This window comes from Tachysurus vachellii, chromosome 21 (assembly GCF_030014155.1).
Source record: "Tachysurus vachellii isolate PV-2020 chromosome 21, HZAU_Pvac_v1, whole genome shotgun sequence".
In the NCBI taxonomy this organism is placed as follows: Eukaryota; Metazoa; Chordata; class Actinopteri; order Siluriformes; family Bagridae; genus Tachysurus; species Tachysurus vachellii.
Genome location: NC_083480.1, coordinates 14,643,848 through 14,671,689, shown reverse-complemented (window position 1 = coordinate 14,671,689; position 27,842 = coordinate 14,643,848). Strand labels below are relative to the sequence as shown.

The 27,842-nt window shown below is 39.5% G+C and overlaps 1 protein-coding gene across 1 annotated transcript in view; it reads left to right on the top strand.

The window, feature by feature from the left end:
* The window catches only part of olfm2a (olfactomedin 2a), a 58,195-nt gene that overhangs the window by 8,907 nt on the left and 21,446 nt on the right, over window positions 1–27,842 (top strand). Inside the window, exon 2 of the mRNA XM_060857169.1 lies at window positions 20,885–21,034. Within this exon, the coding sequence (XP_060713152.1) occupies window positions 20,885–21,034 (150 nt within the window). The remainder of the gene's footprint in view (window positions 1–20,884; window positions 21,035–27,842) is intronic.

Genomic DNA, 27,842 nt, shown 5'->3' with positions numbered 1-27,842 from the left:
CGGAACAAACGACATTAGTCCTAATTGCTGTCATGTTTCTTTAAGAGCCTCATGGACTGTGCTGGTTTGACAGCTTTCCTTATCATGTTCACACCCTCCTCCAGGAGGTGCTACTACTGCTCCCAGCTCCTAGCTTTGCACTTCATCCACATACTGTACAATCCTTTTATTGCCTTTTGTTTTCCCACTGATTACAATTTTCATCGTTCAGAACATTCAGCAACTTCTTGCGCCCACACGATCTGTGATTATTCATGAGACCGGAGCTGCACGTGTGTCATTTCCAAGCTCAGGTTTACTCCATATGGTCAGATACGTCTGGGTGAGGTAACATCGCTCGATTTGTTCAACCAGCACATGCCATAGATTCGTCTCTCTGGGGGATTAAAAATCGTGGCTGTGTGGTTGTTCAGTTTAATTTCCTAATCTCTAAAATGTTATTCATCCTTGTGTGGTGGAAATTTCTAATCTTAAGATGTTCATAAGGCTTTGTCCTTCTATGCTTGTACCCTGTGTGTGTCATGACCAGAGACTGACATCGTCATCAGTAGGTTTTGTTAAGATTATGACAAGGGACTGGGGACGAGTTGTCCATAAACAATGTCCAATAGGTCCTCTAGAAGACCTTGGCCTGGTCAGATTAGCTTGGTCAGGAGATGCATGAGGTAATTTTGAGCCAATGATTGATGATGTTTTGCTTTTACAGTACATGTCTTCGGTTTTCTTGAGTTCTGTCTATAAAACATTGATGTAATCAATGATCGTGGCCCTTCATCCCTCATGCTACATGTGGAGTGTTGGGTCCTGCTGCACAGCTGAGCACAATAAAATTGTGTAACCTTTTTACTCTTGCTAGTGTCTACCCGTGTTATACTTTATTCTTTAAATCTCTCTAACCTCGGAACTTCCACAACACTTGTTTACTGGAGCAAAAGTTAGCACTCCCCCATGGTTGTTCGGTAGAGAAGTGTGCGTGTATGAGCAGTAGTTTGATATGATCTATATGGCTTCACATGTCATATGAAGCACGTGTTCCCTTTAGAGCCTGGTTTCTCTCAGGGTTTCTTTATAATATCGTCTCAGGGAGTTTTTTCTCACTACCGTGTTTCTGTCTTGCTCCACTATAACATCTGTACAACATCCCTCAAGTATGGCAGGGTGGGAACACACAAACTGAGGTGAGATGTTTTACAGTCTAATGGAGAGTTTCCCAGTCTTATAGTGGAGCAAGACAGAAACAGCAATCTACCACTGAACACACAACTCTGTCTCTTAACCCTCAATTGCTCAGTTGTATAAAATGAGATTTGTAAGTTGCTCTGGATAAAGAAATGTCTGCCAAATGCCATAAATGTAACCTGACTTGTGCTTGTACACACAGTCTAATTGGGGCTTAAAAATAAAACAGACCTCACCACATTTAAACAAAGACATTGATGTGATCGACCTTCTGATTTATTTTTTTGTTATTGTTTGTTGGCTTTTGTGATTCTGGTTGATTCCTAGTTTGTTCCGTTTGCCTGAATTTTTTTTTTTTTATGTGTTTTTTTATTTTTTTTATTTTCCTTCTTAATGTTTTTTTTAAAGATGATTACAATAGAAAAAGAAAACGTGCACCCCTGTCAAAGCTAATCATTTGAACACTTGCATATTTGTTTGTTGCTTTGGATGAATGAGAATCGTACAGATTTAATATCAGTGGATGGGGAAACCGACACGTTCGTGTAACAGACAAAGACGGATTAATTTTGTCTAGATTTTAGTGATATTATGAACAAAAAGCATATTTATGCACCAAAGCTTGTCCGGGGGTGTGTAAACTTTTGCACTGTATTACACTTCACTGTTTTGGGGGTTTTACTATCATGTGATTCAGTAAGTGAAAGTGTCTAGCATTTGTTGAGAATACACACACACACACACACACACACACACACACACACACACACACACACACACACACACACAGTGGTGGTGTGTCAGATTAAACTATCAAAGAAACGGGTGTTTTTGAGCACAATATTCACGTAAGGTTTTCCTAAGGTATAAAAGACAGCGATATAAATCAGAAATGAAAAGCGTTCTGGTTTCGGTTTGCAGTCAAAATGTTTACCATTCATCTCCATCCATTTTAATCTGATCCAATTCAATAAACTGCAATTTGCAGCACGGATCGAAGTTTCAACCTGTGAAATGGGGCTCAAAAAGCTGTGAGAATGTCAACAAGCTGCTTATGAGCTGAACAGAAAATTAAATATAATAACTTCGAGCATAGCATGTTAATCAGGAAGTTTGATTTTTTTATAGAAATGAAGCCGAATAAGAGCTGCTGAAGCTCCGAAACTCTGAACCCTGATCTCACCAGCAAGCAGATCTGCTAAAGTTTTATACATATGAATGTAGAAGTTTGCAGCACTAAAATCCACACTGATGAGTCCTAATGGAGTTTCTAATGCAGCAGGGTTCGAGGAGCTGGCAGGTGGATGAAGATGGATAGAGAGTGAAGAAATGATGCTGCAGTGATTATTTTGTCCTTCTAGGAGAAAAGCTTCATATATTAAATATATAAAATCCACATACTGAGATATATATATATATATATATATATATATATATAACAATTATATATGTCAACAAGTATATATGAGAATATATGAGTATATAAGTATATATGTCAACAAATATATATGTCAACAAGACATATATATGTCTTAATATATATAGAAAACCTTGGAGTTGTGATGTTAGAGGGAAATAATCAATGACTGTTACTCATGACACCTAAAAAAACATATGTAATCCATTTAACTTTGTGGAAACGTGCCGTTTATTTTATTTCTCTTTTTCCTTTTAGTCTCTCCAGTATCATTCATACTGTACATTTTTTTGTCTTTCGTGCTTCACATCGATCCTGTTGGTTTACTCTATTTTATAAAATCGCTTGTAACCTTTTTTTTTTTATTGTTAGTAAATATCATATTTCATATATTGGCTCATTCAGCTCTAACCTTTAACTGTATTTGACATGATCTCACTGATCATTTTATTTCTTTCTTTGGTCATTTTGAGCTTGGAGTTACTGTAGCTGAAAAAGTCCAGAAATTGGTTTATTTATCATTAAAAAAAAACAACTGGTGATGTAATAGGAAATGCTAAATAAATATGACTTAGTTTAACAAATCACTTTTGACTTAGTTTAACAAATCCTCATTTTTTAGTAGTGTAAGTGCTACAGAAAAAAAACTTTATAGCTTTATAGAATTTTACTGACATTGGAGACTCTTAGGGAATAAATAAATAAATAAATAAATAAATAACTTTTTGCTGAATCCATTTTTTTTTTATATTTAGAGCTGCAGGTACAGAAACCTCCTAATGAACACCTTCTGACCAATTTTATTTATTTTATTTATTTTATTTTATTATTTATTTATAAAATAATATTTATTTATTTATTGGCTCATCTGGTATGAATGCTGTGAATGCTCAAAACTGCCCACGTTTCCAGAGTCCCACATTATCTGCCTCGCTCACGAGACACGATAGAAAATAGATGGATATGTTTTAAAAGTATGCATATCAAAGCCTCGTATGGTAACAATTACCAAATGATATATAATGAAGCTCTGATTAGTATATTGTTCTGAATATTTACACATTCAGTACTTGAGACAAAACCCTGCAAATATTTTCTGCCTGGCGTTTATCATCACTTGTGCCATAAGGAGAAGCGTGCGTCCGCGAATGTACTTGGAGCACGCTGCTAAGAAACCAAGCTATTTCTGAGGACATTTATTTTTGTGCAAGTTTACCTGCACTGTATTAGCTTCTCTCAGCCATTCTGTCTTTTCACCCTGTTGTTTCTGTGCTAAAAACTAGCTGAAGAGCTCTCGTTGGCAGCTATTCACAGTGGAGTGCAGTAGAAGGTGTTATTTATGTGTGAACTAAAAGGAGTAAAATAAGTGCAATCTTGCTGCAAGACAGACAGCTGAAGGGAGGAATCAAGATTATGAGCGAGAGGGCAAAAGAAGCTGCGAGCATTTGAACGGCTATTTGAGCTTTAATATTCAAGTTTTCCTCAAGAACTTGGAGCTTTTATAGGAAACGTCAATCTGACCTTGACGGCTGGATTGTTAAAGCCGAGGCAAAAACTAACGTCCAAAAATAAATAAATAAATAAATTAAAAAATCTCTTTTTAACTCACGCAGTAAATCACACAGCCTCAGACTCTGAACGTCAGAATCTTGAAGGCTACAATCTCACTAGTTAATGCATGTTACTTTTTATCATAATGCTAGGGGTGCAATACAAAAACACAGATTAGATTAGATTAGATTCAACTTTATTGTCATTACACATGTACAAGTACAAGGCAACGGAATGCAGTATTACAGTAGATTGGTCAACTAATGCAATCACTACTCACTATTTCAGACAATTACAAAATAACAAAATAAAACAGAGAGGCAGACGGTAAAGAAGTCAGTCTAAAGGTGATTTCTTATCAGAAAATATTTTAGACTAGAACATTAGAATTGGGGCTGTTTTTATGACTGTGTTATTATAGGACCCTTAGATAAACCAGTACAAAAATTGCATAGACTAGGCCACTACTACTAATATTAATACTTAATATTAGTACTAATACTAACTAGATTTGTAAAGTTTGTCGCGACAAACTTTGATGTTGGCTTTGACGAGGCAAGTATTCACAAAGGCCGGTGCTTTTTGTGCTGAGTGTTTTGATATGTCACATGTCCATGTTGTGCAAATTTTTGATTTTCACGTGACATCACCAGAATACACGTGAGGTAATTCCTCTCATTGGGCTGAGTGTTTTGATATGTCACATGTCCATATTGTAAAAAGTTTTTTTTTATTTTGCATAATTTGGGGGCGGGGCTGCGGGACAACCGGAAGGCCAGTCATTACACCAATTTAAAACTTTGTTCAGAGTATCACCCTAAAGGAGCTGGCCGACTTTGGTGTAGGTAGTTCGAAAGCTTGCAGAGTTATAAACCTCCAAAATTTATAATGTCAGTCTATGGGAAAAAAGGCCATTTTGAGACCCGGTACCGGATGTACCGGTACTCGGATCACTTAGAAAAGTAACAGCATAAAACTTCAGACCAGGGTCTACAACATATCCGAATTTGGGGCATGTGGCTTGAAAGCCCTAGGAGGAGTTGCTCTTGATAAATTTTTGTCTAAGCTTAAATAGGAAAACAGAATGTTGGCTTCTACAAAGCCAACATACAGTAATAAGTCACTTTGTGGGGCAATTAAAATGTCTTTGAAAGGGCGATTCCAAAGCCATGGGTTGCACATCCCAGTCTGTTTCTGCTCAGCTAGTAGCTGTTACGATGCAGGACAAAGGCGAGTGAGGATCCAAATGCAGATTTTTGAGTTTTAATCATTCAAAACACAAATGCAGCTGAACAGACAGGCAGACAGAACAAGGCAACAAACAGGGCTAACAGGAAACAGGAACAGGCACACCAACATCCAACATGCAATAACGACCAACACCAGGGAAGTGAACAAACAGAGTATATATAGCTGACAGGAACCAATGACAAAGCAGAGACAATCAGAGACAAAGACAACACACCTGAGGAGATGAATGAGTACAATTAATGTCCATGGAAACCAAAGAGTGGGCGGAGCAAACAATTAGCCACAGGGAAAGACAGCAGACAGAAACAGGACAGAAACACAGACAGACTCATTACAGTAGCAGTGATCATTTATATTCATCCCAGTGACTCAAATCTTTTGATTCTGATTCATTCAGTGACTCTTATCCTCACTGTTGTTGTCGCTATAAAATGTCCAGCTCTACAAACATATTGCGACTTAATAATGTTTTTTTTTTTACTACTATCGTCACCTCAAATTGCATCAGCATCTATATCTGTAGATCTACAGTATATTTTGTCAACTGCTGGGCTGTAAAAAGAGCACTAAAAGCACAACGAATATAATGTAAGGACATTATCAACCATTACATATTCATATAGTGGATTACGCTTCATGCACAGATTTAAAACCGTTCCAGTGATTTGTTCTCTTCATAGCATGGCTCTGCCCTTTCCCCTTTTGTTGAACCATTAAGACTCACATCTGAATTAAATCAATGACGTGTCTTGTCCAAGTCCCCGTTACAGTAAGCATGTTCTTTCTTTCAATAAATCCAACCAATGACCTGCTTCTTCACAACCCACACTCAGATTTTATACACAAACAGGACTTAAGTGAATATGTAATATGAGTTACTGTAATGGAAGTGAATCAGAGAGATTCATTCACTTAAATGATTCGTTTACCACTGATTCATTTATGAATCGTGATACATCACTGTTAGCTAGTTTAGGGCCAAATCCAAACTCATGACACAGGCTAGAATATACAGTAGCAATTCATCTCTACTAGCCTGGAAAACCTCCTAGACATGCTATAGAAGTCTACAGACATGCTGCGTAGCCTCAGTTTTCTGAATCAACTGAGCTGTTTCTCAGCCACATTAGCACATTTATAGCACACATACTTCCTTAAAAAGTGGAATATACTACACACAGGTGTTATTTTGTACATTTATTGCACTTATGCAGTATATTTTATAGTTTTTAATACAGTATATGGAGGTTCAATTTATAACCTGTATGTGGCTGTAATTGCTGTTAAGTAATGTCTGGCGTATTCAGTACTGTTGTTTATTAGCATTTAACTGCGCTAATATAACAAACTAATGTAGTCCTGATAAAAAAGGTACTTTTTTTGAGATATAGTTGTTTACACAGTAAAAAAAGATGGCTTATCGAGAGAAGACCAGATCAGATCAGATCAGATAAGATAAGATAAGATAAGATAAGATAAGAACTTTATTAATCCCAAAGAAAATTCTTTGCCAGAGACAGAAAAAAAAATATTATACATTGACTACAGTGAAAGTAAATATTACACATTTTACATTTTACACATTTTACCATTATTAACTGGAATTGAGAGTTGATTTTGCAAATGATATGATATTAATGTACGTATTATAAATATTGTAAATTGGGCTAGTCAGCTCTGTTCCCAATTAAAAGATTTATAGAGTTTGTTGGCCACTGGTATTAACGCGCTCTAAGATAGAGGTTTGTTTGGGACACTGAGAACTTTCCTCAGCATTCTCTTCTCAGACACATCAGCCAGAGATAATCTGTGGCAATCATTAGCCAGCCTAATCATACTACAGTGTAGAAGATGATGCTGGCTATCGCCGAGTGGCAGAACGTCTGTAGAACCATGTTAAAAGACCTGAGTCTCCTGAGGACGTACAGGTGACTTTGACCTGTCTTGTACAGTGCATTCGTGTTTTTAGTCCTTTCCTGTTTGTTTTCTAGGTGAACACTCAGATACTTATAGTCCACGATATCTAAATCATTACCCACGATGCTGAAAATCTTCTGAATATCGACAAGAATATGTCAAAATTTTCCTGTCATAATTCTAAATATTATAAATGAAATACTAGTATTTTCAGCCTTTATGATTGATTTTATTTGACACATTGTACTGATCAATTGTTAAAGTTTCGTTCTATAAAACGAAAATATTTTAAAATGATAAAATATTACATATCAATATAAAATTTTATTTCCAATAATAAATAATAAATACATATTTTTTTAAATGATTTCCAAAATAATTTGAGGCACACATTATAAATATATATATATATATACATATATATATGTTTAGATTTAGTCAAAATGTCTAGAAATAATGTTTTTAACAGTATTTATCTTTTTTTTTGTATTGTAGCAAAATGAATAATTACACAACGAGCTTTTCCAAGATACAGTCACTAATCTTGAACCACACCTCCTTCACTTTGAAATCGCACTGAAGAGGATCGTTTTCTCTCAAAGATTTTTTCTGGTCATTTTAGGGAGCTTTTTTCTTGCTACTGTCCCCTCTGGTTTGTTCAGTAGGGATGAATAGGTGGATTTCTGTAAAGCTGCTCAGTGACAACATCTGTTGCTAAAATCGCTATACAAAAAAACGCAATCGAATACCATTGTGAGTTTTCCAGCTCTGTCTATAAGTTGTGTTAGGTTTCATTTGAAAAAAGAAAATCTCGATCAAGGTTACTGGAAAAAAGCAGGTCTACCCACCCAACTAGTATAAATAATAGCATCAAATCAAAAGCTGACTGAAATTACATTTTTTGTGCTTTAAATAAAAAAACTGAATATCGTCTCGGCTTTATGAGACAGATCTATTGCTATTACCTCTTGGGAAGGAAAAAAATGGACTTTTTACTTGAAATATGTTTTGGTTAATAAAGTTCAAAAGTTTTGCTGAGATGAGTACATATGTTTTATTTATCTATCTTTATTTATCTTTTATTTATTTATCTTTTATTTAAGGTTGATGTAAATATCTTAAAAAAAAATGCATTAATAGTGTATTCCGTGATGACATCGCTAAGATCTTCTGAAGCCACAGAGAAAGTGTTTCGTTTTTTAGTTTTAAATATATATATATATATTTTTAAATTTTCCTATGTATCATATTCACATAAAACACATTCTATAAGAACACAAATGTGCTCCCCCCTCCAAAAAAAAAAAAACCCAATACACACATTCACACATACACACACAAGCAATATAGACGTATAGAAGTTGGAAGGATGCATGGATGGATGAATAGCTGGATGTATATTGTAGATGCATGGATGGATACAGTACGACTAAGTATATATCCTTGATACCATGATCATTTTAATATACATCCAATTTAATATACAAGTAGCTTATTAATTATGTAGCATATAAGTAAATATTTGTTTTGCTGTCTGAGTCCAAAATTGGAAACTTTAACTGAAAACAATTGTCCCACCTTCGCCAAGTCGGGATTCCTCCTGGAGGCTTACTTTGCACTCAAGAGTGTGCTGAACACATTTATTACCAGCCTGCAGTTTTAGTACTAATTACTAAAATGTTTCTTTTTCTTTGCGTATAAAAGAATGATTGCACTTAGCATTCTCGTTTTTTTAGATTTAACACTGACCTTCTGAGTCTTGTTCTTTACAACTTCTGTTTCTCATAAATCAGTAAGTGTAATGAAATAAATAATGGACACTTAGTGAATTTTTTTGTTCTAATTCTAAATCATTTCCTCTATTTTTGGTTTGATGATGGTCTGCGCGATTTAGTAGAGTATATTTACTATGTGACATTTTATCGCATGCTAGACTGTTATTTTTTTTGCTTTATTAATATTTAACATAAGTCTTATAATCTGAAGGTGATGAGTTCGATCCTCACACAGGGCAAGTAAATTTTGGGGTATTGAGTGGAGGCTCAGGTGATTAAGGCTCTGGTCTGCTGATCAGAGGATTAAGCCATGGCACTGCCAAGCTGCCACTGTTGAGCAAGGTCCTTAACCCTCTCTGCTCCAGCGATGCTGTATCATGGCTGATCCTCTGCTCTGCCCCAATCTCCAAAGATGGGATATGTGAAGAAAGAATTTCACTGTGCTGTAACATATCTGTAATAAATATTGGCTTCTACTCTATTCTATAACATACTGTATCCTTCCATCTATCTGTCTCTTCATCCGTCCATTTATCCATTTTCTGTAGCGCATATCCTGCACAGGGTCGCAGGGAAACTGCGGCTTATCCAAGGAGACTCAGGTCACTGTGCAGGGTGCCATCCCAATGCAGGGCACAATCTCTCTCTCTCACACACACACACACACACACACACACACTTCCACTGCAGGCAATTAAGAGACACCAATCAGCCAACAAGCTATGTTTTTAGACTGGGGAGGAAGCTGGAATAACCTGAGGAATCCACCGAAGAAAAGGAGAGACCTTGCAAACTTTACACACAGGGCAGAGGTGGGAATGAAGCCCTCAACCCCAGAAATGCAAGGCAAACATCCTTCAACATACTGTACTGAATAACTGTGCATTATTTTGTACATTCATTTTGCTTTCTGCATGTTTGGCAAAAATCATAAAACGCATTACCTGTCACCTTTAATAATGCTTCACTCCATTGAATTAGTGGAAAAATGTCCTGGGCACTTGGGTTTTGTTAGTGTTTCAACTGAGCCTAGAGACACCTGTCTGTCAAGCCCATCTGAAATGATCTGGTATTTTATGAGCAGCTTTGTGGTATACATCCCTTGTGGGAGATCAGTGTGGTGTCAAGGAAAGGACTGAGGTGAAACAATCTCAGACTGCGTGTTCTAGTACTGAAAGACAAATCAGCCTTGCCACTAGCTTGGGCGTGTGAGTGTGTGGGCGGATGCCGGGCGTGTGTTGCTGGTTCAAAGGCCAACACAGAGGCACACTGTCTCTTTGATTCTAGTCTAATAAGAAAGCAACGAGGCAGAAGCCTGAGGAGAATATGCGTCTGCTTCAAAAGAGCAAGCCAAACAAAGGCAGGATCCTGGTTCACCCCAGTAGCCGGGCCTCATTAGACCCAGAGACAGATATCACGTGTGATCGGACTTATCCAATGCCACTGGGAGAAGATTACGCTGCCAAATACAGAGACATTAATGTGAGAAATTCCCATTACTGCCTAAACTAGCGGCTCAGTGGGAATTGGAGCCATGTTGTTGTGGAGATGTTTGCGATTTGCCTGCAAAGAGAGTACCATATGGACAGAACACAAGCTGTGGTGAGTCAAAGCCTGCAGTCTGCTCAGCAGGGACCTCAGCATGAGACCGAGCCTGAGCCAGAAGCACCGCCTGCGCCAAACCCACCAACGCACCAAACTCTACAGAACACTGACACGCCAACACATAAACATGCTAATGTGCCAGTGTATAAACATCAACTTTTTTAGAGAGAGTGATATTGGTGACAAAGTTAATGTTCGACTGGCTAATGAAACATAAGAGGATGACATGCAATAAAAACAATGATACTTCAATATGGCAGCAGACCATTTTAACGGTTCATTGGGTGGAAAATAAAATGCAACCGGCTGTGTTTTTATACAAAAATAAACGCACGATGGAGCACAAGTCCATTGATTTTCCAAAAACAGCATGTCTTAAAATGTTTTATTCCTTATTCCTACATCACAGCAACTTGCTAACAGTGATATCTTTTTGTACTTTTTATAGTTTTAAAGTTATACTTAATGTTGTGGCATGTCCTAGAAACAACCTAGATCCAGTTATCACTTACGTACATTTTAGCAGCGATAAACAATCTTTCCCTTCTTAACCTCCCTTGTGCCCTATTTTGAAGTTAATAAGAAGTTCTTCATGCTGATGTCTTTCCCAGAACAGCTTTACGTACATTTGGCTGGTTTCTTCTTTTAGCGATATATGCTGCCTTTGATCCTCGTGTATGATGATGTCTGCTTTGCTGTAGCACTACCGCTAGCTATCCCTATGCTCAGCAGCTACAGTACATGCTCAATAGCTGACAGCTGTGTTTAACATTTTTATCAATAGTTTTTAAAAAAGGCTTATTAGGTATATAATGAATATAGAACTTTAGCTTGCTTGGTAACAGTAACCAAATAGCATTACCACAAAATTCACATTCACAAAGAGCTAGGCAAAGTTAGCTAAGTCGTAGCTTAAAATTACTAGCTTACAAAAATGGGGTTGCTATTAAAATAGCTACCTAGTAAACAAGCTAAAATAACATAATAAAACAGCAAAGCTATAAGCTAATAAGCTATTAGCATTGCATCTCACTGAGCAGTGGAGCATCATTAGGGTTAGGTAGAAAGATCATCCTGAAAGGTAGCTGTTAAGGAATCAACACAATAGCATATTAAGTTAGCAGGGATGTGGTCTTGTGGAAGGAGAGGACAGGGTGTTAGAGGACAGAAGAGCAGAGAAATGGAAAGAGCGTGACAGATTTTCCTCCTGCCCTGAGGCTGGTGCACTGCAATCAGTGTGTGACTGTGTGAAAGGCATCATGATGGAAGAGAGAGCAAGAGAGACGGAGAGATCATGAATAGAATATAACACCTAAGACCTGGAGCTAAAGGAAGAGAAAAGTTTGAGACATAGTCTCCTCTGAAAGTGTTGGAATGGCAAGGCCGATTCTTTTTTGTTTGTTTGTTTTATCTATACAGTGACTACATTTGGGTTTGATGAAAGATCAGATTTAAAGCTTTCATTTGCTGGTATTCAATGAATGCATATTTAGTTGCATATCCCTTGCTTGCAATAACTGCACCAAACCACAGACATTACAGTACATTCTTTATTCATGATATTTTTCCGTGCTCGTACCGCAGCTTCCTTTTGGGGTTTCTCCCTTCAGTCTCCTCTCAGGAGGTGAAATGCTTCTTTCTGTAGAATTCTCAATCCATTCTTCTGCTAGCATCATGAGTTCCATTACCAATAATGATTCGTGAGTCTGTTTCATGAGCAGCCGTGTGAGTCCAAGCTCCGTGTGAGTCCACGCTACCGCCACCATGTTTCACAGATAAGCTTGATCCTGTCTTTCTCCACACTTTGGCCTTGTTATCACTTTGCTAGAAGTTTTCTGTCTCATTTCTTTGGGTAGTCATATTCTCTGGCTATCGGATGTTGATTCAGCTTTCTTTACTCCCATAGACAGCTCTCTGGACTTTGTATTGGTTTATCATTTTTAACAACAAATGTAGTCTTTACAGGTGAAACCCAGGGCTTGTATCTAGACTCAGAATATCTCAGAATATATTTTTGATCACTTTGAAATACGCGTGTGAACGGGGGTGCACGGTGGCTTTGTGGTTAGCACGTTCGCCTCACACCTGCGATGGGTTGGCACTCCGTCCAGGGTGTATCCTGCCTTGATGCCCGATGACGCCTGAGATAGGCACAGGCTCCCTGTGACCCGAGGTAGTTCGGATAAGCGGTAGAAAATGAATGAATGAATGAAATATGTGTGGATTCAATCAAACAAGGTGCCATGTTGATTAGGCTGTTACATCAGGATACATCTAAATATCCTGAAATAAAAGGTGAAATTCTGCTCTGTCAACTCATATTCATCTTTTGATCTGAATCACCATTGTCTTCAGCGTGTAGTATAAACAATGACCTGGCCTTGCTTTTCCAATACTTTTAGAGGAAACTGTATATCTCCAATTTTTTTCCATTTCCTCCCTGCCTGAGCTTTCTGAAGGTTCTAATAGACTTCCCGTCATGCTCGTAAACTTGGGCACAACCGATTTACGACCTCGTTTTATCCCTCTGACTTTACAGTCGCAAGCCCTTAGGGTCAGCCTAATGAAATGAGCTCGCGACTCAATCCTGCCTCCAGCTCGCACACTTCTCTAATTGGTTAATCTCACCCTCGCCTTGCTGGATACCGAGAGCTGGCATGAGCGCCAGGTCACCCTGAATTGTAGCTCTCGGTGCTATCGAGCCGCACATTGATTGCTCAATTGAATGCCGATATGCTGATTGACTCAGGAGGGAGAGAGAGACTGTGTGGGAGGATGGTGGTGCAATAGGAGGTGTGTGTGTGTGGGGGGGGCACATTCAGAGTTTGTTGGCTGGGTAGAACAAAAAGTCTTGATTGCAGAAGGAGGACTAGTAAAGGTCATTCACAGAGAGAACTTGAAAGGACGCATGTGAGGGAATGGATATTTGTTTTATATGGAATGTCGATACTGTTATTGTAATGTTTATGCTTTCTGGTTTGGCAGTAGCACGCTGATGGAAGCGACTCTTGTTGAACTTGCAGTGAAAGCCAGAGTGAAATAGAGGGGAGAGAGAGAGGCGGACAGAGTGAAGCAAAAGAGCCTCCTGGGTAATGGCTGTAATAGAGCTGGTGTCACTGTTTGGCAGAAGGACCGGCTGAGTTTGAGAGAAAGTGCCAAGCGGACATTGAAATCAGAACTCGCCATCACCCTTCTGCAGCTCTCCGATTTCATTCCGCTTCCTGTCAGTCTCTCTTCTCGTTCTCGCACTCATTCTCTCAGCTTGCTATGCTAACCCTGCTTCCTTTTCACATGGTGTGGTGTGGATTTCCACAGCCACACCACACCAAACCACACCACATCACACCCCATCCTTCTTCACTTCTCTGCTTTGTCTTGTGCGACTTGATAAGGCCATTAGTGTGTCCTTTTTTCTACCTTTAGCCTGACATTTTAGTGTGTCAGGAGACAGAGGAGCAGTGTGTTAGGCATCATGTTAACCAGGTGTGTGGGATAAAACACACTACTCCCGATATGCAATAAGGAAATCCACACTTTCATTTCTGTGGAATTTACGTCCTTGTCCAGTGTCTCCTCGACGGCTTAGCTATACTGTATGTTCTGCTAGTATGGAGTCTGTTGTGAAACCGCTGTTAATGCTTTTATTGACAGGATCGCAAGTCCAGGTCCTTATCTAGCGCCGCTGCTCAATAACGTCTATAATGTGTTTCTAACACCATTGGCCTGTTTCACACACCCACCTGTCAGCTTTGTGCTTCACATTCACTGGGTTTACAAACACACACACGGCTGGAAATGAAAACCCGCCCACTCGGAAATGAGAGACGAATTTTTGCCGCTGATGAGTGACTCCTATATTTCTAATAAAAAGACAATCTATGTATCATCGTGTCTGTATTGCGTGGCCTTTAGCATGCATTTTAAAGCATGTCTAGTAGCAATTAAAGAAATTCAGAAAACATTTTAGCGAAAGTATGTATTGTGACAGGTTTTTATTTTATGTACTAACACAACTTCTCCACTACACATCTTATTATGTGTTAGTATTTTTATTATGTGTTAGGAAAAGGATAGGATAGAAAATGGGATTTCCTGATTCCAGGTCTTGCAGGGTTTTCTATTAAAGCTTAAAGGAAATGAAACAACAACAGCTTTGAGTTTAAGTTAACAGCACATCCTATTTATACTACAACTATTCGTCAATGCTTAGAGTTTCTTCTAAATGATCGAATGACACATCCTACATTTTATCCATTTATAGTTACACAACCGTGACTTGTTCATGGATCATGTGGGCTCCCATTTCTGCTACATACCTCTATTATAATTTGATTGACAGGTGATAAAGTTTAATTCTGGCTTGTCATAGTGCTATACTGTAAGTTATTCCCATATAACGCATTTAGTCTGAAACCCTGGTGACTTCATCCACTAATCACCCCATAGTCCAAGACGGACTCGACATTGTGTAAAACTAAACTGATCTAAATCTAGAAATTGTGAAATATAAAAAAGAGTTTTTTAGACCTGAGATTTTTCATGATCGGTGCTTGTGCAACAATGTTGAAGGACATTACATTTACAGCATTTGGCCCGACACCTTTATCCAGAGTGATACCTTTATCCTTACATTGAATCTTATTTTATACAACTGAGGGTTAAGGGCCTTGCTGAGGGGCCCAGTAGTGGTGGCTTTGTGGACCTGGGAATAAAACTCACAACTTTAACCACTAAACTACCACAACTCTTATAACATTACAGTTATTTATACACACAGAAGTCTGTGGAGTAAAGAGAGTGTGTTTAATCAGGTCTTAGGTCCAAATTTCATGAGGGTTTATAGTGTGTGCGTGTGTGCATGTGTGTGTGTGTGTGTGTGTGTGTGTGTGTGTGTGTGTGTGTGTGTATATGTGTTTGCATCTGCACAACCACCCACCACTCCAGGTCTTCCAGGGAATGCACCAGGCACCTTATTAAACACACCTTCATTACCCCACTGACTTGTGTGTGCATAAATAACTGTAATGTTCTTCAACATTGCTGCACATGCACTGATCAGAAACCTACGCGCAGTGGACCGGAGAGGCAGCTCCTGAATTAAAATATGAGTCATTCCTGTGCAGGCAGGTGTTTAAACCTGCATATGCTGCCAATTAGGGTTGAAACTGAATATGAATACATTATGATGTACTTGAACATATAGTGCGTTCAAAACGAATATATAAATACAGATATGAGCAAGAGGCAGTCTGGACTGAGATCATGCAGGACACACACATTAATATGTGAACGCGTGGCAGTCCATATTAACTGCTTTATTTGGAATAGTGGTTTAAATAAGGCTTGTAGTTTGTTTATATATCCGAGAAATCAAGCTAAATTAAATGTGTGTGAAAAAAAAATATCACAGGCATATACACAAATAAATAACTGTGAATAAAAATGAAATAAATAAATAAACACGCTGATAGTCTGCCGGTTTAATCTGTCTGATTTAAAATCCAACTAATTGGAGAAGTAAACTGATTTAGATATATATTTTAATGCTGTTGCATTATTCATCTTTTCTCTATGTGTCTTTGTCTCCTTTATTAGTCATGGGGTGTTTTTAGCAAAAATAGGTGAAAATGATTCCCACTGACTTCCTGCTGCCTGCAGCTCCTGTCTTCCTCTCTCTCATGCCTGTCACGTGCAGCACTGCTTCCTGCCACGTGTGATGAACGCATGCTGCTCAGGTGACTGATGGGACACGATATTGCACTGAGCCTGTAGGGACGATGCACGAAACCCCAAATCTGGAGTTAAAATGCATCTGACAGGAAGCTGAACGAGCAATGGGGTTAGACAACACACAGTTTAAGGTTGCAGTTCTCCAAGCCCCAGCTAGGAGAATTGGAGAAGATAAGATTAGATGTGCTGACGGGCTAAAGGGAGTTGTGTTTTGGCTCATCTGGAGAGAGCCCACAAATACCCCAGTAATAAAGAAACAGCCGCAGCTAAGCTCAGATGTCTGTGCTGTCTTGATAGATCACTCAAAAGGACAATGGACTTGTGTATGGTTTTGTCAGATTATGTTGTAGAAACTGTCTGGGTTTTCAATTTTGTCTGACTGTCTGCGGGCTTTCTAATACGTATCGTATCGTATTATATACCTTTTCAGGAATTTGTGATTTCGTCTCAAGGACAAACAAAGGTATATATGTACAGCACATGAATCTATAGCACAACACAACATGGCTTGCTGTTATAGGAAAATAATCAGTGACAGGGCAGAGTGACGTCTGTAGTTGATTATCCCAAATACATTCATTCATTCATTCATTCATTCATTCATTCATTCATTTATCTTTAGGAGATGCCAAATACATGTGGTCTTTGAGGACAACAACCTCCTAATCAATACACAGTTGTCAGACTGTATATGACTGAAGAAAGGAGATTATTCATAATAACACTCTATTTTCATTACACCACTCTATTGCACACAAATATTCACATGTTCTGCACCCAAGTGCTCTTAAAAGTAACTACAGATCTACAGGATTGAGATTAAGGATTGAGCTCAGTTCAGGATTTAGACCGTGAAGCTTGTGAATGACATGTCTGTAATTCAGTTTGTTTTTTGAAATACACTCTTGATAATGTTGCATTACTGTTCACATTAAATTAGCTATGTTTGCAGCTAAGGTTCGGATGATTGTTGTGTAAAGTGTTTGCTAAATCCTTCCTAAAGCTACAACCTACAGTTAAAATTACTGTCGTTAAGACCTGTTGATGCAACCGGGTGATAGAGAGACTGCTATAAGTCTTTCTTCTCCTTTAGAATAATAGATGTCTTTTGGATGATGATGATGATGATGATGATATCTCTATGTTTAGAGAAATTATCTATGGTTCAGTTTCCAAATATTCAAATGGCACACGATCTTAGTCCTATAGGCTTCCATAAGAATATGACTTTAGTGATCTCTGGCATCCTTTATGGATCAGAAGGATGACCTAATTAATTGACAGAAACTAGCTAATTGAGCTCATTGTGGGGGTGTGTTCACTCGTGTACACAGCATGTACACGGCTGTTCTGTTCTGATCTCAGCATGTCTGGCGGACATATCATCGTAGATGACAGCTCATCAAGTGAAACTCAATCCCAGCAAAACTAAACTGGTGGTCATCCCAGGTGATTCATCCCCAGGTCAGGATCTTGCAATATCCCTACACAACAATGTGATCTCAGCTTCCATCACAGCTAACACCTTTGGGGTAACCCTGGACAATCAACTGTCCTTGTCCTCGCATGTTGCTAATGTGACACGCTCTATGACTGCAATTCATCCTCTGCAAATGATCCAAAGTCCCTCCACTGGCTTCCGGTAGCTGCAGACATCAGATTCAAAACACTGTTGCTTGCCTACAAAGTCAAAAATAGACCAGCTCCCTCTTACCTCAAAGATCCTAATGCTCAGAGCAACCAGCACTGCTCAACTGGTCCCACCGTCTCTCCGGGTACGAGGTACTGTAGGCATACAGCAAGAGTCTTTCTGTCCTGGTACCGAGGTGGTGGAATGAACTTCCCCTAGATGCCTAGATGTTCCCCTACTCCCCTTAGATATTTAAATGATAGATAAAGACCTAATTCTTCCTGAAACACGGAATATGTCCTGATACACATATATAAAACCACCCCTGAGCAATGTTTTAGGTTGATAGTACCCTAGGTCTGTAACCTAGTGAACCATTGTTAATGTATTCATCAATAGAGACTTAAAAGCACTTTTGTGCATTGCTCTGGATAACGACTTCTGCCAAATGCCGTGAATGTAAATGTACATGTAAATCTGCTGCATCATATTGCAGGTATAAGAGTATAAGTGGTGCCCGTGTTTGTGCACGAGCATTAACCTTGCCTGGATGGTAGCTATCGTGTGACAGGAAGAGATATAGATCCTGTGGTGGGAATTGGCAACAACACACTTTAATGAAATTAGTTAAAATTTGGGTAAAAAAAAAAAAAATGTTCCCAGCTTGCCACTACACTACGTCTGCTCCTGCTGGCCAAGGCCGTAATCCACATGGCTGCAGCAGAGACCCTGTTTACAGCTGGGCTTTGGACAAAAAGCATCAACTAAATGAAATGTCTGGCTGGTACAGTGTATCTCCTCCCACTTCCATTATTGTATAATTGTTCATACGAATCCTAAAAAGCACACACAGGAAATGAAAAAACGAGTAATTGTCTTTTAAAAAAATGGGTCTAAAGTGTGTGTCCAAGGTGACAAAGCAGGCAGGGCTAAAAGCACAGTAGCAGCTAACATAACCGGATTACTTATAGGATAATGTTCCATTGGCAGAGTATCTGGTTTAAGGAATGTTCTGGGAAATTGCCAAATATTGGGTCACGACCCAAATTTTGAAAATGGATTTGTCAGGCACCAAAGGTTGGACCCAAATGCAGCTCACGGACGAGAGTACGAGTTTAGATTCTTCAATGATGAGAAGATGAAGAGTGAGGACAACCACAGTCAGAGTAAGAATATACTGTAGCTGACACAAAACAGCAGACAAAAGTCAACCGTTCCAACAGTCAGTACGCACAGGCAACAGGTAAACTCAGGAATCAGGCAGGGATCGAAGTCGTAATATAATCCGATGTTTTGTAATCCACAGAGCTGAAAGAAATATGATCTACAAAACAGTCCTATATATCGTAATCCACTAGCAAACAGGGTAACAAGTGGGAGATAAAATCCAGAACAGGGAATAGGCAAGGTCTGTAGCAGGTGAAGCAACACAAGAAGGAAGGAGGGACAGCTCTCAGGAACATGAGGTATACTGAAGAGACCATGGAGAATACATGTGGATGGAGTGCTTATGGAGCGAAGTGGAGTATAAAATATTTGATGCCCTAGAACTGCTACGATCAAGATGGCTGCAGATCCGGAAGCAAGTGTCTCAAATCTGGAAGTGCGTATTGCGTGACTTGACAGGTTGCCTCACTTGAAGTGTTTCTACTTGGAACTCTTTCAGACATTAATGAGCTCTATTGTAAGGTTCAGGATAGGTTCCAACCTTCAACAAGACTAAAGGTTCTGGAGTTTATTTTTTATATGTATTGCAGTAATTTGGTCTATATGCCTACAAGGCAACAATGAATTTATAGCACACTGGCAGTTGGTGTGATGAAGCTTGTGCCATACAGGGTGCGGCTGCCACCCTGTGCCCCCTGCATGGCCACTCCCAGGGGAGTCTGGAAATAAAGAACCAAAGAAAAAGTGTCTTGCATAGCCTCAAGCACTGCAGGAAAAAATGATAAATAGTCCTGTGTGTGTCTAGTAGGATACCGAACCCACATGCACTTTATTTTTAGATTGCTAAGACTTCGTGTCATTTTAGGTGAAGTTTATTTTGGGGGGTGGAGAACTTGGTGCTGAAAATAGGGACCCTGGAGTGCACAGATGAAAATGCTCTTGAATAGATGAGTAGGGCAAAGCCACAGGGGAGGGAAATAGAGAAAGAATGAAGATAGCAAGGGTTATAAGAGGACAGAGAGATAATAAACTATAGCAGAAATTGTGGGGCGAAGGCGAAAATGGAAGTACGTGAGAGAAAGGGAAGGAAAATGATGGAGAAAGAAAGAGAGCACGAGTAAGAAGCAGAAGAAGGTTGGCGGGGGGCGGGGGGTCGTGGTGGTAATAAGATGTGACAGAAAGCTGTGCTAGCACACGGGGAGGTAGCTAGTTTACACCCTTATCACATAGCATCCTGTCCACCCAGACATTTTAATCCAATGTGGGGAGAAAGACTTGGGCCGTGCGAGGTAGTGCTATTGAGCGGAGAGAGAGTCAGAGAGAGAGAAAGAAAGAGAGAGAGAGAGAAAGGCTGATGCTTCCTATCAATCTCTTTTATTCTCTTCGCATTTTTGTCATGTATAGCCGCGTGTGTGTGTGGGTGTTTGCTGGCAAGCATTTGTAATAGGACTAAAAGAGATGCATCCTTTCTCACACACTCTTCGTGCAGAGAGCAGCTCCATCGATTCCAAGCATCTCCCTTTCTACCTAGTGTCCAAACTGATTAGGAGCAATGCTGCTCACAAACAGATGCATCCTTACTTCATCCCTTTCCTCCACTCTCTATTTACACACTCCTTTGTGCTTTTGATTACAATCTCTTCTCTCTATCTCTGTCTCTAGGCCTTGTACCCGAGCCCGGAGGAAGGCTGGCAGATCTACAGCTCAGCACAGGATGCAGATGGGAAATGTATCTGCACGGTGGTGGCTCCGGCACAGAACATGTGTAACCGAGACCCACGCAGCCGCCAGCTCCGACAGCTCATGGAGAAGGTGTGTGTTTCCTAACAGGCTACACGGTCAGCCATCGTTCACTGACACGTGCTAAATCAACAGGCTACACCTACACATATATACTTACAGATGAACTATTAGGAACTGCTACTACAACAAATCTCAAGTCAAGTCAAGTCAAGAGTCAAGTCAAGAAGCTTTTATTGTCATTTCAAACATATATAGCTGTTGCATTACATAGTGAAATGAGACAAAGTTTCTCCAGGATAAGGGTGCTACATAAAACAAAGACAGGGCTAAAGACATGTAAGTAGTCTTTGCCACATAAAGTGCAACTGTGAATCCTGGTGCAAACAGTGCAGGACAAGACAAACAAAACAGACAAGACAGTACAGGACAAAAGACAGTGCAGACACAAAGTTACAAGACAATACAAAAAGTAAAAAAAAAAATGCAATACACAAAAGACAATAAACAGTAGCAGAAACAGCGCCGACCGACCAGTGTATTTACTGTATGTGAATACTGAATGTTCAAACAATATTTTGTGCAGTAACATTAGAATGAACACAGTTTCTTAGCAGCAGATCCTTGGGATAATATATAGAATTGTGCAAAAAACAGCAAATAGGAAAATCTGTAGGAAAATGTAGGTACAGCATACATAACATCTTGAAACTAAGCTGGGTTTAGTGCTGAGGAGCAAAGATCTGACATCTTTATAGGAAACGAATCATCGAACCAACTATATATCAGCATGGTTTGTTCCAGGAATACTACAGCAATTTGCTGGAAAAAGTCATTTTTACCGCATAACAAAACATCACAATGCATCTTTTATTAGTTTTAGATTTATGACATAGAGCATGTTGTGTTTCTTTAAAGCATCACAGGACCGTGATCATCTAAACGATAGAGCGAGCATTACTTTCAACTCTCTTTCTCTATCTCGCTCGCTGCAGTTAAGACGTTCATAACTACAAAACTGGGACAAGATCTGGGAAACTAGAAACATAAAAACTATGACATGCTTTTTTTTTTTTTTTAACAGAAACTAAAATTAATCACTGGCAAATTGCTGTGGAATAACATATAAAAGCTGTTACCTCAATAGAGAATTATTTTCCTATATTGCGTTCACGCATATATTACTTTATTACAGCTACATAGTCTCTAAATCTATATTTGTCATTGTGTCACATGACACGAGCTTAAATCATATATCCTATAGCTTTTAATTAAAATAGAATGACCACACACACACACACACACACACACACAAACATACACACAGATGCAGAGCATGTATTTTAATCCCTAATACAGCTCATCCGCAAACCTACACACATGTTCTATTAAAAATACTCATTAGTCCACCGGGTTGAACGATTAGTTCTCCATTAATTCTTGAGTTCTCCATTAGGGAAAGTTTGAGAGAATACAGCAGATACGTGTGGCGCTAAAAGAGGGCATGTCCTAAATACCGCTGTGAAATTGGATTCATTTAATCTTCCCATTGAATTCTTTTTCCATTTGCCCCATCTGACTAAGAGTAGGAGAGAAACATAATAAAAAAAAAAGTTAAAAATAATCCAAAAAACAGGAAATGGAGCACATGCACAGACCCACACACACACACACACAGTCTTTCAAATGCTTGGAGAACACAAACACACGCACATACACACACACAGAAATATCACAAATGTCTTACTTGCTGGTGAACACACAACAAAAACTCTGTTGCTAAGCAACAGGAAAATATGGACGCTGCACAGGAAAGAGATCTTGACAGAGCTTTATGGTTTAGCTAGCTAGCATAAAGTCTTGGATTATAAAGGATAGATAGATAGACAGATTATAAAGGATAGACAGATAGACTTTCTCTCAGATATGTTGATTTAAAAAAAAGACTTGTAGACTTTTTGGCATCTTAGCATCAAATATCCAAAAAAATATAAACAAATAAAAAAGGCAGCATATTGTTTTGTAAACAGCAAACAAAAACAAGACAGAATCATCAGGAATATAAATATTTACCTCAGGTTCATTGTTATATAACTTATAAAAAGTCTACATGACTAAAATCTGACAGTAGATCAAATCTTAGCATGTTAGCATCTGAGATGAAAATGTTACAATGCTATTGGTTGCAAATTAGAAGCAGAAACTACTAATAATTAAAAATCGATTCAGAAAAACAAACCCTGAGATTTCTTGTTAAACAAATGATAGAAACTGATGAAACCAAAAATCAGAAGGATTTACTTTTATATAAAGCCCACTTGACTTCTTTTAGAAGTTTGTAGGGACGGTTGCCAGGTTTCAGGTTTCTAAATCCTTCTTCATCTAACTCTTCTCACTATAGCACATGTTTCAGATTGGCTTTCAACCTGGCAACCCTGCCATCAGAACACAGATTAAGGTCATTACCACATGATACTAAAAGCGGAAGCACTATTAGATTTTCTATTAGATCCCATCAGTGTTTGCTCCAGTAACCTGATCTAACAAGTGCCTTACTTGAGCTCCAAAATAAAACCATGTTTTCGCCATATAGCTGTAAAAACCATAGAAAAATGTCTTTATATACTGAGCCTAAGATCTATACAGATACAGATATGTGTAACAGTGCAGTGTTACAGGATTTAAATACCATAAATGATCGGCTGGGTCGTTGATCACTGTGGGGAAAAATGATGGATTAAGTTTGTTACCTAATATTTATCATGATGAGATTACAGTTTTTACCAATTGCTTACACACGTTTTCAAAACCAAGTCTCCTAAACACAATTCTCAAAACTGCACACACAAAATGCAAAATGGCTCACATCTCCTTCAAAATGCCAGAATGTCAGAATGAAGCATTTGCATCAAATGGCAAACACCTCTTTCATAATAATACATTTCTGGATATACCATGTAAACACTGCTGTTCTAAATCTAAAGCTCTTTGGTCTTTCATAGGCTTATATCTACATTTCAATACAGTGTTCTACAGTGAAAGTAATCTGCTGAGAGGGGTAACAAGTATGCAATGTAGAAACAGAAAATATGTATTAGGCCAAAAATGACTGTTGTATACATTAGCATACAACAAAACAATAAACATGTAAACCAAAAGTATATTATTTACAGTAGAATACAGTAAGTTGTGTGTGGGGACCCAGTCCAGGAATTGCAGGGGGGAAGGGGGGGAGTGCAGTCCCCAGTGCTAAGCTTCATCTCTTCTCCGAGCTGGGTCTGGCCACAATACTTCGTCCACATCACAAGCTACGTTTTCTCTTGCCAAACATCGAGGGGAGTATCTCCTAGCATGGCGTATCCAACCTTGAACAGAGGCAACCTCTACGTCCCCACATGCGTCCTCCATTGCCTGGAGAAGTGGCATGTGGGCCAAGGGTTGGTGATCATACACTTTCCAGCACCAGGCTGTGAAGAATTCCTCTATGGGATTTAGAAAAGGTGAATATGGGGGTAGGTACAAAACTACAAATTGTGGATGGGTGGCAAACCAGTTTTGGACCAGAACAGCCCGGTGAAAACTAACATTGTCCCATATAACCACAAACCTAGCAGGTGCCTGATCTGGATCAGGGACAAGCATAGTGTGAATTGCATCCAGAAAAGTGAGTATATGGCCGGTGTTGTATGGACCCAGTGTGGCATTGTGATGGAGGACCCCGTTTTGAGTGATGGCAGCACACATGGTTATATTACCCCCACACTGTCCAGGGACATTGGTAATTTCCCTCTGTCCTATTACATTTCATCCATGGCGCCTGGTTTTGGTGAGGTTGAAGCCAACCTCATCCACATAAATAAATTCATGACGAATTACATGGGCATCCATCTCCAATACTCTCTGTAACAGACAAAATTATATACAGATGAGTAAATATGGTATGTCTGAAGTACTGGAAGTAGTGTTGCATACATACCTCTACAAAGTCATGTCGCAGATTCTTGACTCTGTCAGAGTTTCTCTCAAATGGCACCTTGTAAAGTTGTTTCATCGTCACTTGGTGCCGTTGGAGGATGCGTTGTATGGTCGACAGGCTTACAGCATTGATGTTGTTGAATATGGTGTCATTACTCAAGATATGCTCTCTTATCTCATTCATTCATTCATTCATTCATCTTCTACCGCTTATCAGAACTACCTCGGGTCACGGGGAGCCTGTGCCTATCTCAGGCTTCATCAGGCATCAAGGCAGGATACACCCTGGACGGAGTGCCAACCCATCAGAGGGCACACACACACTCTCATTCACTCACGCAATCACACATTCAATCACACACGCAATCACACACGCAATCACACACTACGGACAATTTTCCAGAGATGCCAATCAACCTACCATGCATGTCTTTGGACCGGGGGAGGAAACCGGAGTACCCGGAGGAAACCCCCGAGGCACGGGGAGAACATGCAAACTCCACACACACAAGGCAGAGGCGGGAATCGAACCCCCAACCCTGGAGGTGTGAGGCGAACGTGCTAACCACTAAGCCACCGTGCCCCGTGCTCTCTCATCTCTCGAATCCTAATTGCATTGTTGGCCAAAACCAGATAATTGCAGTCTCTTGTACATCTGTAAACAAGCGTCCTCGTCCTCGATGATGTCTTAGCCTTTCCACTCTGTACAGAATTCAAACACAGTATGTGTCCAGCATAGGAACTGTAAGCCATTTACAAAAAAATGTAATACAGCATGATGACCAACCTCATTCATTCAATGCAGTGTAGTAAATGGATGGCTTAGAGTTACAAATGTTTATGCCATACTGTGCAGTCATACGTATTTTACAGTACGTTACTATAATGCTAAAATAGTCATTACATAGTTGCATACCTGTTCTCATTTCTGAAGGTTCGAATTATGGACGCCACTGTAAATGGACTCAAGTTGGGCTGGACTCTCAGTCCAGCCTCTCTCACGGTCAAACCATGGTTGATTACATGATCAACAAGTGTTGCCCTAATCTCATCAGAGATGGCTCTCCTTCCTTCTCTTATTTGCCCTCGTCCTTTTCTTCCCCTTCCTCCTCCTCCTCCTCCTCCTCCTACACCTCTTGCTCTCTGTTCATTGTTAGCATCCATTGTTCAAAACAGGTAATCTGATCTTTGACCTATTTATAGGCCTATCTATACTACTGCAAAGTAAAGCAGTGATTGGTTTGTGCAATTAGTGTTTGCAGATGTGTCTGTGTGACCTGGTGACTAAGTGTAGCATTTTAATTGGTTGTGTTTGGAAAAGGAAAGCAAGTCACTTCCTGATAGATCTTTGTGTTTTAGGTAGAGAATTGTGTGTAGTGTTTTGAAAAAAGTGTTTTATGCAATTGACAACTGAGTCAAAGGCTGAGAAATAGCTTATGGTTTTGAAGATTTGGTACAGTATGTAGTTTTGCACTTTGAGTGAGAGGTTTCAAAAATCGTGTGACATGAAAAGATTTTGTGTGTAAGCAATCGGTAAAAACTGTAATATAAACAAACATTCATTCATTCATTCATCTTCTACCGCTTATCCAAACTTCCTCGGGTCACGGGGAGCCTGTGCCTATCTCAGGCGTCATCGGGCATCAAGGCAGGATACACCCTGGACGGAGTGCCAACCCATCGCAGGGCACACACACACACTCTCATTCACTCATGCAATCACACACTAGGGACAATTTTTCCAGAGATGCCAATCAACCTACCATGCATGTCTTTGGACCGGGGGAGGAAACCGGAGTACCCGGAGGAAACCCCCGAGGCATGGGGAGAACATGCAAACTTCACACACACAAGGTGGAGGCGGGAATCGAACCCCGACCCTGGAGGTGTGAGGCGAACGTGCTAACCACTTAGCCACCGTGCCCCCTTATAAACAAACATATCATTATTAATTTATGATGTGTAGTCATTTAACTAATGTCAGCCTTGTGATGTTTTTATTTGGGGCTTTATAATGGTTCAGTGAATAGCATTGCTCAGGACATGTTCACGTTCCATGTTTAGTGGATTTGACTGAATTAGCCTTAGGAGTGAATGAGGTGTAAGTGTGTGTGTGTGTGTGTGTGTGTGTGTGTGTGTGTGTGTGTGTGTGTGTGTGTGTGCGTGTGCGCGTGTGTGTATGGTGGTCTATAATGGACTAGTATACCATTTCACATCCAGTCTTCCCAGGAGAGGCTCCATCTCTCTACGACCCTGAGTATAAACTGAAGATGAATCAAGGAATCAAGCAATCAATCAATCTCTTAATTCATTCCTCAGATATTTTTCTACTTTAGTAGCAGATAACTTTACTTATATAGATGTAGTTGCTTGAAATGATTGTTTCAGTCTAGAAATGAATATAGAATGAATACTGTGATATATTTGTTTTATAATAATCTATTTAACAGTAAAAAATAGATACGTTTTAGATACGTTTTTGCAGTATACTATAATCTCTCTCTCTCTCTCTCTCTCTCTCTCTCTCTCTCTCTTGCTCTCTCTCTCTCTCTCTCTCTCTCTCGCTCTGTCTTGCCCTCTCTCTCTCTTGCCCTCTCTCTCCCTCTCTCTCTCTCTCTCTCTCTCGCCCTCTCTCTCTCTCTCTCTCTCTCTCGCTCTCTCTTGCCCTCTCTCTCTCTCTCTCTCTCTCTCTCTCTCTCTCTCTCTCTCTCTCTCTCGCTCTCTCGTTTGCCCTCTCTCTCTCTCTCTCTCTCTCTCTCTCTCTCTCTCTCTCTCTAAAACACACAGACATAAATTGCATCGAAGGATAATAGTGTACTGACCACAACAGTGAATCTCAACACTAATGAGGACACGATGGTGTTTGTGCTGAGGGAAAGGAATCTATATAGGATATCGCCCGAGG